Below are 17,008 nucleotides of genomic sequence, written 5' to 3' on the forward strand. Positions count from 1 at the left end.
CATAAGCACACTTAGTTAAAAGATCAGAGCTTTAACTGGTTTCATAGGGGGTAGCGGGCATGCACCTACAGCATAATCTTTCCTGCCAGACTAGGAAATTCATGCTGATAGATTTTATCTAAAAGTAAAAAGCAAACATTAATGGCTACAAGCAAGCAAAAATGCATGCTCATTTTTATCTTGATTTTTTAGTAGAACACTGCTACCGGATATTTCAAAATGTACTTCACTGAAACTGCAGTCATTCTAAAAACCACAGTTTTTCTTACTCTATTTGACTATATTAAACTTAATTTTTCATGTTTCTGGACATACACTCACATATACCCCCCCCCCCACACACTAAATAAACAAATAACTAATTAGAAATAAAATCACTAAATTATTTTTTAATTTTTAATTTTTTATATTATATATATATATATATATATATTTTAATATATATATGTATATTTTTGACGTTTTAAGTTAAATAAAAAATTTTGTATGAGATGACAGGTATACCGTTACCAACAAATGCTGAGGGGATATGCATGCCAACAGAGATGGACACAGAAGGTAAAAAATACCACATGAGCTATGAACCCAGCTGTTTGGATGTTTGATCAAATAGCGCACTTTCACTTAGCACACACATTCTATCAGCACGGTTTGGCACGGTTGTCTAACTGTGCCGAGAATTCCGGGCCGAGAACGGTTTGTAATCATGCCGTGCCGTACCAGGCTCAGGTTGAAACACAACTGGAATCGTACCTGACTGTTCTGAGAACCGTTCGGCCCGATAGTGGAAAAACGGCTTATGACTGCCAGAATAATACAGAAGGGTTTTAGTTTAGTTTCCTGAGGTGCTTAACTCCTATTCCAATCACCACATAAGAATCCAAAATAATGATGAACGGGATGAGGAAACCAGTCCCGAAAAGCCAGGTATGCACAGGATTTGTTCTGGAGAATAGGAATGTGTTCTCCGATGACTAAAGGCAGACTGCAAGCAACTGCTGCTAACCAAATAAGCAGGCAAATATCTGGGCCCACACAACCAGGTGGACAGGCTGCGGTCCAGACTGATCACTGCCAGCAGGAAAGTACTGGCAAATAAATATTTTATAATAAATTAATTCTTTATCTAATCTCATTATTCTTTATAAATCCATTAGACATGCTTTTGATTATTAAAATGTAATGAAACGATTAAAATAGAATCCAAAACAAAAATTAATGGAAAATAGAGATTCACAAACAAAACTGAATTTGAGGAAAAATAATAAAAATGCATTTCATAGCGCCTTAAAAACATGTAATTAAATAAATAAATAAATAAATGATAATAATAATAATAATAATAATAATAAATTGCTGTTAAATTCTGCAAGTGTCATGATTTTTAATTAATTAAACATGCTTTTTAATAAATACTTTTTTTATGCAATATTTAAATTGCATAAATTGTTGTTGTGAAATAAAATGACTATATCATGAAATAAGATTTGGCTTCATCCTTTAAGCTAACTTACCAATAGCAAAGATCTCTACATACGTGTAGGCTTGGTAGTTGTTTATCATAATCCTGTGTTGTAGCACTGGCATGTGATTAATATTATTATTTTTTTTTTTTCTGTTTTTTAAAAGAGGGGATGAAATGTTTTGTTTTAATAGATAAAACAACTATGGACTCCATTTGGATCATCTGTTATTCAATTATTTTTCCTGTTGTTCTATGTTTTTTTTCGACGTATCAGTTCAGTAGTAGTATCATGATATTTTAGTCAGGTATTGTATCAAAGTCAAAATTTTGGTATCGTGACAACAACTGAAAGGTGAAATACAGCAACCTAAATACAGGGCAAATGAGGGAACTAATGACAAACACCTGTGATAACTGTCCATAAGATGTCAGTTTTACATGCATTCTAAATCATAAACATCTTAAAGACATCTAATAGACGTCTATTTGACATCTGATAGGAAATGTCCTGTAGATGTATTGCAGATGAGCAAACACTTTACGCTCTAAAAATACATCTTCCAGATGTAACTGCAGACTTCAAATAGACGTCTCTGTGATGTATGTGTGCTATCAGGGCATAGCACACATACACTGTAAAAAACAATTTGTTGAGTCAACATAAAATAATTTGTTACCTGGCTGCCTTAAAATTTTAAGTTTAGTCAACTCAAAAACATTTAGTCAACTTGAAATGTTAAGTACTATGTGGCAACTTAGATATTTGAGTTGATTTAACTTAAAATTTTAAGGCAGCTGGGTAACTTACCCAGCTTTTAAGTTTAACCATTTTTTTGTTAAGTTAACTTGAATATCTAAGTCTTGTCAGGACCACTGTCCTCAAAATTATAGACAGTTAGCATACAGTTTGGTTTGGCGGCATGATTCTGTTCTGGGCAAAAAACTCCCTGCCCATCCATGCAGCATGTCATGAATTAGCAGGGAGAGCAGCAATAATAACCCCCCAGGGTAAACAGAACAAAACAAAGCAGATATCATTAATGTACTTAATGATATTTAAGCGTAAGACATTACTCAGATAAAAGGAGACTGATTCAATGAGGAATATCAGAAGCCAAGTTCTGACTGTGGCTTCTGGAGTTGGGAAAGGAGGAGTTGGGGATGGAGGAGGGTGTTTTGCTCCTGAGCAAGCGACAAAGCTGCCGAATAATACTGAATAGAGCTTACATAGGAATGCCATGATAGGTGTCGTATTCCCATAGGTAGATGCGATCAGCTGAGAGTCAGCTGATGCGAGCTTGACTCACGTGGCCTGCCAGAACTAACGCTATATGCTTCATTTTAGTTTTATACCAAACAGCAAACCCTGGTACTATATCTCTATAGGATTTGTTGTTATTACTGATAAGGGCCTACAGTGTGGCATCATAAGAACACTTAATTAAAAGATCAAAGCCTTAACTGGTTTCACAGGAAGTTCTTGCTGATTGATTTTATCATCAGTTGGGGCTAAAAGTAAAAAAAAAAAAAAAAACATTAATGGCTAGAAGTAAGCAAAAATGCATGCTCATTTTTCATCTTGATTTTTCAGTAGAACACTGGTACCGGATATTTCAAAATGTACTTCACTGAAACTGGGATGTTTCTGGACATTTATAAAAATGTGTATGTCTGTACACTCACACATACCCACACTAAATAAATAAATAATTAGAAATAAAATCACTAAATTATTTTTCATAATGTAGATACTTGTCTTACAAAAAAGTATTTTAATTAACATTTTCTTTATTTTATGTTTTAAGTTAAAAAAAATATTGAAATAGTTTTTTTCACATTTGTATGAGATTTATTTAAATAGTGTTGTAAAGTAAAAGCAAGAACACATTTTAGTCCACTATAAAAACAGTGATCCATGGAAATGAGATACAAATACACAATACAATTACAAATTTTTTTAAATTAGTAAAAAAAATTGTAAGACTGACTATGAAGAGCCCTATCTGGCTGAAAACATCCTTAATCTTGATTAGCTCAGCTGATGGGTCTTTCTGAGTCTTTTCAGTCAACCTCACTTCGTAAACATAAAAGGGAAGCCAGCAGAAGAAGAAGGCCAGGATGACTGCAAGGATAATACGGAAGGGTGTGACAGTCGTCAATGTTTTTGTTTATTTTTTTCCTATTTAGTTTTGGGGGGCGCTGTTGTGTGTATTTGGGGGAAAACAGGAAGTTATTTAAGGAAGTTTGGTAAGGATGCGCGCTCTCTCTCGCTTTCTCTCGCTCGCTCTCTCTTCCCATTGTCGAAACGCGCGCGTTGCGCTGCGCTGCCGTGAGTATGTCGGAAACATGATTCAGTTGCTTGGTTGCTGAACCCGCTTAAGTTTTACAATTTGTCACGGTGCACAAGTTGGTGGTTAGTTAGTTTTGTCTTTATACGGGTCATGTAAAGCGTGTTTGAAGAGAGGATCGTTCTATTAGAGAGCAGCATGTGAGCGATCTTTTTGCTGAACTTGAAAAGTGCGTGGTTAATGCACCAATATAGCGTGTTACAAGCGGCAATTGTTTATTTATTTATTTTTTGAGCGCTCCAGTTAAAGATTTTGTTTGTTTGTTGTTTTTTTGATGCAATGTAAATATTAGGATTTCTCTATTGTGTGTTCTTCCGGTGTTGTGTAATATTCAGTTCCCGTGAAAAACTGTTCCAAATGGGCGGGCTTAGTACGAATATTCATAGGTTCGTTCCTCGGTGGGCGTGGCCGTTTGAACTACGAACAAGCGAATGGAATGGAGTGTGTTGTCTGTTCTTCAGCTCTTGTTTGATGAATTATTTAAATAAGGTAATAAAACCGAATGTTCATACGCCCTGTTTAGAGGTACAGCTGTTTATGTTATTCACATAATAGGTTAAAATGCTTTTATTTTTCCATGTGCTTTTATTAGAACGTAAATGATACTGAACAAGCACAGCAGGAATCGAACACATTTCTGTTGTTCCTCATTGTTTTTTGTCGTTAATTTAAAGCTGTAAACTGTGTCCCTAGTTGCTGTGTATCTTGCTGCATCGTAACTTTTCATAACTTTCACTGACTGCAGTTTAACTCAATTGTCATTCGATGCATGTTCAAATAAAGAAATCAATATTTTTTTATGTTGTTCTCTGGTGTTGTTTTGTGTTGCTTTGTTTTCGTTGTATATTTTTTTTTACGAGCCTTACAATAAAAAATAAAGTCATTTGAAGCTGAAAGATGTTGTTTATGTGAGCTAAAATAAAAAAGCAAAAAGAAAAGAGGTCTAAAAAGAAAAAGAAAAGAAAGGTAATTTTAAATGTATTGCCCATAAAAGTTTGTGCTTCTGGTACACACACATACACACACACACATGTTGTGTTTCCATGTTTTATGGGGACGTTCCATAGGCGTAATGGTTTTTATACTGTACAAACCCTATTTTTTATCGCCCTAAACCTAGCCCTCACAGGAGACTGTGCACACTTTTACTTTCTCTTTATAAAAAAAAAAAAAAAAAAAAAACTCTTTCTGCATGATTTATAAGCCTGTTTCCTCATGGGGACCTCACAAATATCCCCACAAGGTCAACATTTACTGGAATTACTATCCTTGTGGGGACATTTGGTCCCCATAACGTGATGAATACCAGCTGCACACACACACACACACACAAAGAGTTAACTTTTCCTATTTTATTCATACATTAATACATCAGTAGAAATTAGGCATTGTCAGAATGCATAGTGATTACAAGAAATTCCATTCTATTCTCATTTAATTATATGGTGCTTTACAATGTTGCATGTTTTAAAGCATGAAAAGAATTAAATATGTGGACATCCAGAACAGCACCACCAGAACCTTGGGATGGGCACTGTCTCTGTGAGAGTCTGGCATCCAACTGGAGCTGGGGATTATATGGGCATCCTGAGGTAAGGTGGAAGGGCAGACAGAGTAATTATCTGCAGATGAAAAAAAAAAAAAAGTGTTATTTGCATTTTAACTTGTACATTTAAAGTGCAGATACAGGATGCATTCTGTAAAGTCTGGCTAAAGAGGTGTTTTTAATGTAAGTGATGATTTTAATTTAAGATTTAAGTGATGACTTACAAATCAAATGGTGCATAGAAATCCTATTAAATTAAACAGGGCCTTGGCATCCAGGACAGACAAAAACATCTTTTGTATTGGGTCGGTTTACACATTCCCAGTGAAACCACCCATTACAGCAGTCACACTGAATCTGAATAAAACAATGAAATGACAGCATATTTTAAAGAAATATTCAAAGAACATTCAAAGAGCAATTGCTGGCTGACAGACCCAAGAGTCATGTGTATCTTGTGTGGATGGGTATTTGTCCCCACATGCCAAGCATAAGTCTGAAAGGTCATCTATGGAAATAAAAGCACCAACAAAATGCACTTAATGTCTTAATATTGATGAAGCAAATGATGTGTCAATTTTATAAACATACATACCACTTTTTTGTAGCAGACACAGGCCCATTTCTTTGCGAAACATATTGATATTTGTAACTGTGGTTTCAAACTCCAAACTGCCACCTGTTAGAATTGCTTCTGCAAACTACAAAGTAATTAATTAAACCCCCAATACGTTAACACTTTTGATACCTGTGCTTAAAAAAAAAAAAAAAAAAAAAAAAACAAACAAACAAAAAAAAAAAACACCTACTTTGCATACAAAAATCCCACATGAATTGCCATCCTGTTGAAAACTGTGTGGTAAAGTACCACATTTCCACTTGCCAGCAATTCCTTTTGTGGCCATAAATTTGCTTTGTTGGGTTCAGAAATATTTCAAATGTTAATAAAATAAAATCAGACAAGCAATTAATAAATGAGGACATTAAGGGCATATGTTTGTTCTGACCTTACAACCTTTTCACACTGAGCTAATTTTTTATGGTCTTCACCAAGAGAATTTAAGTATAGAATCCTCCATTCTTTAGGATATATCACCTGTAAAATGAAAATTATTTAACCTTGCTATGAATTTCTATCACTTTAGTTCACAGAAGGATGAGACTGGAAGGAAACAGACCATGAGTGTCCAGTGGTTGTTCTCGTTAATTGAACCAATGACAACATCATATTTCCCTGGATCCAGCTACAGTGGAGATGCATGAAATATTGTAACAAGGTCAGTTTACTAGTTCTCCTACATGAAAAAACATGAAAAGTCAATTTAAAGAAATCAGGATTTTTGTTTTTACCCTTTTCATTGAACTGCCACTGCCATTCCAGAGGTTTGATGCCTGATATGAATCAAGTACATAGCCCTTGCCACTGTAATTTTTTGTAAGCAAGGTCAAGTATGCATTGATAACCTAAAACAAAAAACAAATAGATTTATACAATTGTATCCCTTACATCACATTTATTTATGCCTAGAAAACAATTGATTAAACCAAAATATTTTAAAAGAACAATTACACACACTGTTTGCAGATTTATAAATACTGATGGGTTCTACCTCACTTTCAAGCATTTCTCCAGGTCTGAGGCGTTCAACATCCCATGTAAACACTTTATATGGGCCGATTTTACTACATAGTATCCCGCCTTTTTTTCTTGGCCCATATTTCTTCTAACACTGTATGTGAGTAAGAGAGTGAGATGCTCAGTTACCTTTCATTGCAACTTTACAGTTATTTATATGAAGATGTATATGTATGTTGACGGAAGCATACATACAGAGTGAACAGTTTGTCTGGGGCTGGGTGGGTGCAGCATGGACAGGAGGAGGCTGAGTGAATGCAGCATGGGCAGGAGGAGGCTGAGTGAATGCAGCATGGGCAGGAGGAGGCTGGATGGGTGCAGCATGGGCAGGAGGAGGCTGAGTGAATGCAGCATGGGCAGGAGGAGGCTGAGTGAATGCAGCATGGGCAGGAGGAGGCTGAGTGAATGCAGCATGGGCAGGAGGCTGGATGGGTGCAGCATGGGCAGGAGGAGGCTGAGTGAATGCAGCATGGGCAGGAGGAGGCTGAGTGAATGCAGCATGGGCAGGAGGAGGCTGAGTGAATGCAGCATGGGCAGGAGGAGGCTGGATGGGTGCAGCATGGGCAGGAGGAGGCTGAGTGAATGCAGCATGGGCAGGAGGAGGCTGGATGGGTGCAGCATGGGCAGGAGGAGGCTGGATGGGTGCAGCATGGGAAGGAGGCTGGGTGGCAGCAGGAATTTGGGGACATTCTATGAAATGGACTAAATGGTCTTTGTTAATTTTGGGAAAGTATTGTCCTTTGTCATCCTTTAAGTCAATGGATTTTCCCTCCACATTTATTACTGTAAATGGACCAATGTAGTCTGGGTCAAGTTTGCCTCCCTTTCTCTGCATGCTCCGTACATTCTGCCTCATTACCCTGTCTCCAACTTTTATGGCAATAGATAATCCCTTTTCTAATTTTCTCTTTTTTGTTTTATGTTGGACATTAGAAATATTGTCCCGTACTGTTTGGTAAATCCTCTCCTGCCTTTTAATGCATTCTGCAATAAACTCCTCTGCTACAGTGTCCTCGATTGTCTCATTGATCTACGCAAGAAAATATTGTATTTTCATTTGAATTACAGAAGAAAATGTAACATTTAAAAATAATATACTAACCTCATATTTCTCAGGTACTTCGCATGGATACCTTGCTTCGCGGCCAAACATGAGAAAGTATGGCGAGTACTGAGTTGTAATTTGTTTTTTTGTACGGAGGCCAAACATTGTGGCCTCCAGATAATCTGCCCACTTGTGCGGCTCCTTTCCCACCAGCTTGCATAATGCCCTTTGAATAAGAGAGGAGTCATTAATAGCAAAATTTCTCTATTTGCATGGCAATTTTGAAAAATCCCCTGCTAACTGCAATAGCCAGTATTTTTAATTGTACTTTAATTAGAAATTGTCAGTTTCATACCTCTGTATTGTACCATTGAGTTTTTCTACCAATCCATTGGTCTGTGGATGGTAGGGAGCACATAAACTCCTTTTAATGCCAAGCATTTCACAGACACCCATATTGATCTGTTAACATAGGTAGAGACAACAGGATTTGTTGATTTTTTTTCCAATTCCTAAAACTAATAAAAAACAAGCAAATCAGGTTTAACCATTACCTTGTTCACAAATTCCGTGCCTTGGTCTGTCAGTAGCCTTTTGGGGGCACCAAATCTGTAAAACAGCTTGATAATACAGCCTGTGACCTCCTCTGCGCTTTTAGTTTTTAGTGGGAAAGCCTCACACCATTTTGTAAAGTAATCAATAATTACACAGATATACTGGTAACCATCCTTGGTTGGTGTGAGCTTTCCCACTAAATCCATTCCAACAATGTCCCATGGCTCAACCACCTGTGGAAAAAAAGTTATGTTCAATGTTGTTGCTATCATAAGTACAAAATAATTAAGTCATCTCATTTACAGAAACTTACTTCAATAGGTGTATAATCTGCTTGATTCTTAATTTGTGCCTGCTTTGACTGACATGCAGCACACTGCCTGACCTAAACAGAGTCATTTAGTAGAAAGAGAGTGTATATATATATATATATATATATATATAAAAAATTTTTACTTACCCAATTCCTAATATCCACAGACATGGAAGGCCAGTAAAATCGATTACTGATGGCATCCGTTGTTTTAACAATACCACAGTGGGCACCGATTGGACTGGTGTGGAATTCTTTGAAAATCTGTTTGGCCTCTTCACTGCAGCATATCACTTTGGCTAACCCACCCTCTCCCTGTCTTCTTATATAATACAAAACTTCATCTAAAGGCAGTAAGTTTTGTTTATTAAAATCCAGCATCTTTACACACTAGAAGACTCACTGAACCAAGGTCTACGTAAAACCAAATATGCCACACTCACCCTTCATAATGAATTTCTTTGCCTTTCTCAAAAGCACATATTTTTGGTTTTTTGTGAAGTCATCAGGGATTGTCCCAGACTTTTTAAAATCACACAACAAGTGGAAAGTTTTTCTATCCATTTTTTTAGAATCCAGCTACCAAGATGTTTGGTTGATGGGCATATGCTATTCATCAGAGGCTGTTATTTATTACTATTTTAATATAATTATGTAACTCAACACCACAGCTCATTTATAGTGCTTAATAAATTGGATTAATGGAGATAGTTAATACAATTGTTAATTACTTATTTTAATGTTTAATTATATGTTCCCCTCAGTGTGCAGGGATAATGAGCAAGGAACAGATTGCCAAACACAGTATTGTGTATATATATTAATCTTGTGTACATATGTAAATATGAACAACATGAATTTGCCAGCAGTTTCTTGCAAAATCATATTTAAACAAAACTTATATACAGCTTAATTTCAGTTTGTGTCATTTATGTTTGTATAATTTATTTTGTAATATCTTGTGTTTGTGCATCCAGAGGGAACACACATTTGGATAACACCTACAAAAAGTAATGCAGCTGCTGCATGTATTTATGCATGAATAAAACTGGAAAAGTTAACTCTTTGTGCGTGTGTGTATTGAAGTACTAGAAGCACAGTCTTTTATGGGAAATATATTTAAAATGAACCCCTTTTTTATTTATGTCACTCTTATTCTAAATTGCCCTTTAGCTCTCATAAACAACATCTTTCAGCTTCGAATGACTTTATTTTTTATTGTAAGGCTCGTAAAAAAACATACAACGAAAACAAAGCAACACAAAACAACAGCAGAGAACATAAAAAAAATATTGATTTCTTTATTTGAACATGCATCGAATGACAATTGAGTTAAACTGCAGTCAGTGAAAGTTATGAAAAGTTACGATGCAGCAAGATACACAGCAACTAGGGACACAGTTTACAGCTTTAAATTAACGACAAAAAACAATGAGGAACAACAGAAATGTGTTCGATTCCTGCTGTGCTTGTTCAGTATCATTTACGTTCTAATAAAAGCACATGGAAAAATAAAAGCATTTTAACCTATTATGTGAATAACATAAACAGCTGTACCTCTAAACGGGGCGTATGAACATTCGGTTTTATTTAAATAATTCATCAAACAAGAGCTGAAGAACAGACAACACACTCCATTCCATTCGCTTGTTCGTAGTTCAAACGGCCACGCCCACCGAGGAACGAACCTATGAATATTCGTACTAAGCCCGCCCATTTGGAACAGTTTTTCACGGGAACTGAATATTACACAACACCGGTCCAGTAGTCCAACGGGTGAAATGTACCTGTTCTAATGTACATATGTTGAAGTCTACTATAAAGTGCATATGTTGAAGTATATCGTGCATATATTGAAGTCTACTATGATGTGCATATATTGAAGACTACTATAATGTGCATATGTTGAAGCCTACTATAATGTGCATATGTTGAAGCCTACTATAAAGTGCATATGTTGAAGCCTACTATGTGCATATGTTGAAGTATATTGTGCATATATTGAAGTCTACTATGATGTGCATATATTGAAGACTACTATGATGTACATATATTGAAGCCTACTATGTGCATATGTTGAAGCCTACTATAAAGTGCATATGTTGAAGCCTACTATAAAGTGCATATGTTGAAGCCTACTATAATGTGCAAATGTTAAAGACTGATATAAGTGCATGTGATGAAGTCAACAATAGTGTGCTTGTGTAGAGACTTTTGTAAAATGAATGGACTGAATGGACTAAAATCTTATTTCTCTTTGGAGTTTTGTGGATTGGTCTATGTGGATCCTGAAATAGTTCACCCGTTGTTGTTTTGTGTAGGGTATTAAAAGGTAATGTTCCTGGGCCTGGAAGTTCTGTTTTTTGTTAGTTGTTTTGGAATGTTACTTGGAATGGAGTTAATTAGAATGAGCTTCAAATCATTGTCTGGTTGTTCTTGATTAAATTAGCAAATTTATCTGCATTGTGACATTGTAAAATGATTTAATTATTATGGTGGTTTTTTACCCCTGGCGCCCGAACCCTATATTGCAACGCCAAATTCCGTTACAAGGGTTTTAATTTATTGTTTTTCCCGGAGGCGCTCGTACTCCAATCGCCACATAAGAAGCCAAAATAATGATGAACGGGATGAGGAAACCCACCACAAAAAGGAACACTGCCGCTCTCTTGTAGGCTTCCAATCCTGAAAAGCCAGGTACGCACAGGATTTGTTCTGGAGAATAGGAATAGGAAAGTCATCTCGTAAGACACACTCTCGACGACTGTGCAAGCTGAGGAAAATTTGCTGTTTTAGGCGGGTTACTCAGGGAAGGACCACAGCACAGTGTGAATTTTGAACGAATCTTTAATGTGTCTCGGGGAGTGATTTGTTCATTCACACATGCGCAACATCCTATTAGATTCTGTACTGGAATTACCTCACCGGTTTCGAGTCTTCGGGTTTTTGGAGTCATTCGTTCACCTTATGGGGATGTCACGTGATGAACGAATGACTCAAACCCGAAGACTCGAGAGAACTAATCAATTCTCTTTCTGGCTCAGACTGCATAGGTTAAGTTTATGGGGCTGTCACGTGATGAACAAATGACTCAGACCTGAAAAATTGTCAGATAGGACGTGAGGTGAGCTAATCATAGACTAAAGACCCAGGTAAACAATTAATTAATCTTTTCTGTTTCTTATAGCATTACAGTTACCTCCCTAACACAGTAGATGTGTTAGGGAAGTAACATGTAACATTTACTTTGCTAAAATGAACGAAATGACTCAAAAAAAGATTTGATCATTTTGCTGAATGAGACTCAAAGGTCCGAGTCGGTTAAATGATCCAAACTTCCCATCACTATTATATACCCGTATGTATGGGGGAGTGGCTTGCATGCAAATTCCACTCGCCAATGTTAATTGGCCTTTTCTTTTTAAGCTCAGAGGGCTCCCAAGCGAGACCCCATGACGTTAGTTGATGTAACATCGAACGTGACTGACAGAGAGAGAACCAGATTTACATTTCCTATTTTCTATGTTCTGTATATCAGTCTGCACACTCTAAGTAAAGGCCCATTCACACTATGTTAAGGTCTGCCAACTCTCAAGAATTTACTGTGAGACTCACACAGTGAAAAAATACAAATACGGTGCAAAGAGGACACTGACAACCGCTGAAAGACAAGACAGAGCAGCACCGTGCAGCAGCGAGTTATTCAGATTTATTTTAGATTTATTTGTTAGTCTTGCTGCATTGCAGCTGTTATTTTATATTTTATGATAAAAACACAGTACCAGTCATTTTGCTAAGGTTGTCATTAAATTCCCATTAAAATGTTAATTCTGAATGTTCTCTGCACATTCAAAATGTAATTTTTTTATGTTTTAAAATGTAAACTTTTTTTTTTTTTTTTGGTTATGCAAACTTTAAGGTGTAACGAGGACGCTGAGGCAAAGGTATAATCCATGTGCGGTTGTTTATTAAGGTTTGCAGAAATTGACAGAAACACTATAGCAGGCAATGGGTCAAAACCAAATTGGCAATCCACAGGCAAACAAAGCACAAAGGTAATCCAAGCAGCAGAGTAATAAAACAGGCAGAGGGTCAAATACCATAAAGACAGTCCAAACAAGCAAACAATCCAAAAGGGTAATCCGTAAACTTGAGAGTCCAATGAACAAAGCAAAAATGGCAACAGGGAGTCAGGCAGGATAACTGGCAATACTTCGCAAAGTATTGAGCACATGGTTAGTCTTTAAATAGTCCCAAACAGGAAGTGACAGTAGAAGCAGCAGAGGGAGCGTACAGGCAGTACTAGGGTGAGGGCTCCTTGGCGTTACATAAGGAAACATTCAATTTTTTTTTAAATTTTGGAAACACCATGGGAACATGAATTCTGAATGTTTTGAACTGAATCAAGTAGTAACATTTAAAAAATGTTAGATGAACGTCTGACTAAAACAATACAGAAATAAGGCATTTTTTAGGCGTTTTTGTGCTAACATTTTGTAATTTTTGTAACATTTTGACCTAGTATTTGGACCATTTTCAACTGTTTTTTTGTCCTATAGGTGATCAGCTCAACTTATTAAATTGTTCACCAATATCTTTAGAATTTTGTATTTGTGAGAGAAATCATATTTTATTATCTGATTTGTTATTTTTATTTATCTTGTTGTTGTTTTAAGGAAACCCTACAATAAAAATTGCTACATGTAACATGAATTTTTAATACACTGTATTTTTATTCAGAATAAAGTTCAAACAGAAATCAGCATAACAAAATGAGCTTTTGCATATTTGGATTCATGAAAAGTTTCACAAACATATAATGTTCATTAGCCTATACTTGAACAGACTTTCTCTGTTTGGTTTTACAACATAAATTGCATACAGTCATACATCAAAATGAATTTTGTAGTTGCTGCTTTTAACAAGTTGCTAGATAAGGACATACTGGATTAGATCCAGGTTCTCTATTTACGGACCACTTTTCTACAGATCTAACAGTTCAGTTTGGTTTTCTTGTCCTGCTTGTCCACTTCCATCTGCACTAAAGTGCAGATGATCTTCAGCAAAAGCTGTCTCCAGCACCAGCTGCAGAGACTGTTTAAGCTTCTTCTTATACTCATCACACATGAACACATAGAGAATGGGGTTCAGACAGCTGTTTAAATGAAGCAGGTAGACACTGACAATTCCAAACACTATTTCATAATTTAATTGTACTGTATAAAAACACCAAACATGGAATGGAAACGAACATATGAAAAAAGCTAAGATTAGTATAATGACCCGGTACGACCTGAGCTGCTTTCTGCCTTTGAAGCGTTTGATTCGTACTCCAATAGCTATATATGAAGATGCAATGATCAGAAAGGGGATGAGGAAGCCCACTGTAAATTCATATGTGATCAGGAACACAAAAGAGGACGGTAGGAAGGTAGGAATGGAAGGTAGCACAAAGAAAAGAATGGTGCAGCCGATGGATGAAACCCACACAATTATACAGATGATCCTGGCTCTAAGTAAAGTACGTTTGTTTTGAGCCCAAACAACCATCCATGTGCACAGGCATCGGTCCAGACTGATAACTACAAGAAAAAAAATACTAGCAAACAGATTTATTGGTGAGATTATGCAGAAAATTACATATATTAATGATATTCTCCACTGCAATGCGAGAGATAGCATGCATGAGGAAAACAAGAAGATGAAGTCTGCAGCTGCCAAGTTGAGAAACCAAATGGAGTTGACGGTCTTCTTCATTCTGCAGCCAGTCAGAAATATGACAAGCCCATTTCCAATGAGACCCAAAACAATGGTGGGAAAGAAAATGCAGAAAAATACTTTAAGGTTTGTAAATCCCGCATACTGCACAGTGGTGTTTTGTGCTGTGCCTCCGGTCATGTTTTCAGCTTCAAAACTGGTGTTTTCTACACAAAGGAAGAAAAAGAGAGAAAACAGTGAGGGCTGTCTGATTTTACACTTATAGAAATGTTTGTCTTGTCATGTGTGAGGGGTAAGGTTAGGTTAGGTTAACTTTATCTATCTCCCATGGGAGAAATTTGGCTTGGACAGAGAGTGTGCTGCACAGAAAAGACATGACATGAAGAAAAAAATAATAATAAAAAAACAAAATAAAGCAAATTAGCATATATATAAATGTCGTACAATTTCACCAGATGGACCTATGCAATTAACACTCCTACCATAATCCATCAAACCCGCCCCCCCCTCCAGCATACCCACAGAATACACTTACTTTTGATCATTTAAAAACTTAACAGACAACGGGCTAAAAGAATATTTATACCTATTGTACCTACACAATGGAACCTTGATCCTCTTCCCTGAATTCATTAACCTATATTCAGGATACAGCACATGTGTACTTTTAGCTTGTCTGCTTATGGCCTGCTCAAACAGCTTCTGTGGATTAAGGGGTCTTTTTATACTAGTAAATAAGAAACTTTTGGCACTGGCCTTTAAATGTCCATTACTGTGGCAATAACTGTAGATGTAGCGGATATTGAGTTTGAATAAACAGATTCAATTGTATAACTTGATTTTTACTGAGAAAATATTACTAATTGTGAAAGATGTGTTTGTGAATGAACTGTGAATCAAAGCAATAATGTAGAGAAACCACTGAGTTTGAAAAAAATTGAATATTGAAAAAAAAAAAAAAACTCAGACTTGTTTTTTGCTATGTAAATGTGGTTATATTAAAAAAAAGTAAACCAATCAAAATTAAGAACGCTAATAGGAAAGAAGACCAAATAATATTTAGTATGCAAATATTACAGTTCTGTCATTCCAGCAGTTATTACTTATATTTTAAAGACTAAATTCCCCTAGTGTCCGGCGTTGGTTCCAAAGGTTTATTTAATACCTTCCTAATCTGTAATCTGTCCAGTATTATTCATTTAAAGAATAATATCCATGTTTAATTATGACAAAAATGTTACATTGAAAAGCGAAATATTTCAAGGCACTCGTGTAGAAAAAAAAAAAAAAAGCCTTTAATGGACTGGGCTACATCATTAAAACAATTAAAAGTGTAGATCTACGCGTTTTGGCATACACAGCCTTCTTCAGCCATCCAATTGTTTTAATGATGTAGCCCAGTCCATTAAAGGCTTTTTTTTTTCTACACGAGTGCCTTGGAATGTTTAGTTTTTCAGTTTGAAATTTACCTCCATATGTCCAAAGAGCACCGCTGATTTACTGAAGAGACCAGTGCAGCACTCTTGGCCTTTGTTATTTTGTTAAAAATGTTACATTGTTTTTTATATATATATATTCAGCAATACTTTATATTATATTATATTATATATATATATATATATTTTTGCCATCTTGAATAACTTAAACAATTAAGCTGAAATTGATTTATTTGTTTTTTTTTTTTTGTTTATTTATTTGTGTTAATTAATTAATTAATTAATTAATTATTGTTATTACTATTATTTATTTATTATTTCTTTTATTGACATTTTAAGTAATTGAAAAACATGTTTTGCCCTGACTTAATTATATTATTTTAATTATATCATTTTTGCAATCATTTTTACTATGTGTGCATTGATTGTATCTTTCACAGTTTTGCATTTACTGCAAAAAACACTTGTAATTTGAATATGTAATATAAATAATGCACATACCCATTTTTTCAGCTGTTGATGCACTGGTACAAGTTGAGTCTTGATCTGGCTCTGTCTTCTCGGTCCTGGTGACAGACTGTTGGTTTTATATCAGACAGCAACGCCTGGTATTACATCACTAAAGGCTGGTCACACCTCACATTGGGCATCTGCCTGCAGCAGGTTGAGAAAACAGTTTTGTGGAGACTGAATAATTTTAAAGGATGTGTATATATTGTTTTTGTTTTTAAAACATATACAAAACAACTTTCCAGTCATTTTTTTTTTCAGTCTTTTCTTTAAAATATGGATCATCGGACAGAAAACACCACAAAATTAGTTTCTCAACACTGATGCCCACTACGTATTGTGATGTGATGTTGTGTAGCAGCAGTTACATCAAGTCTGCAAATGACACCACATTTTATAGATAAAGGTCTGATAAAGGCCTAAAATGTCATATAGC

The 17,008-nt window shown here is 35.8% G+C and overlaps 1 protein-coding gene across 1 annotated transcript; it reads right to left on the reverse strand.

Annotated features, from left to right (window-relative positions):
* Window positions 1-13,665: 13,665 nt before the first annotated feature.
* Window positions 13,666-16,709, reverse strand: LOC127177675 (C3a anaphylatoxin chemotactic receptor-like). The gene is made up of 2 exons (XM_051130072.1): window positions 16,564-16,709; window positions 13,666-14,832 (listed from the first exon to the last, which is right to left on the reverse strand). Exons 1-2 carry the CDS (start codon window positions 16,565-16,567, stop codon window positions 13,892-13,894), a joined length of 945 nt encoding a protein of 314 aa, XP_050986029.1. The 5' UTR covers window positions 16,568-16,709; the 3' UTR covers window positions 13,666-13,891.
* Window positions 16,710-17,008: the final 299 nt, after the last annotated feature.

The sequence above is a fragment of the Labeo rohita genome, chromosome 15 (genome assembly GCF_022985175.1).
Source record: "Labeo rohita strain BAU-BD-2019 chromosome 15, IGBB_LRoh.1.0, whole genome shotgun sequence".
In the NCBI taxonomy this organism is placed as follows: domain Eukaryota; kingdom Metazoa; phylum Chordata; class Actinopteri; order Cypriniformes; family Cyprinidae; genus Labeo; species Labeo rohita.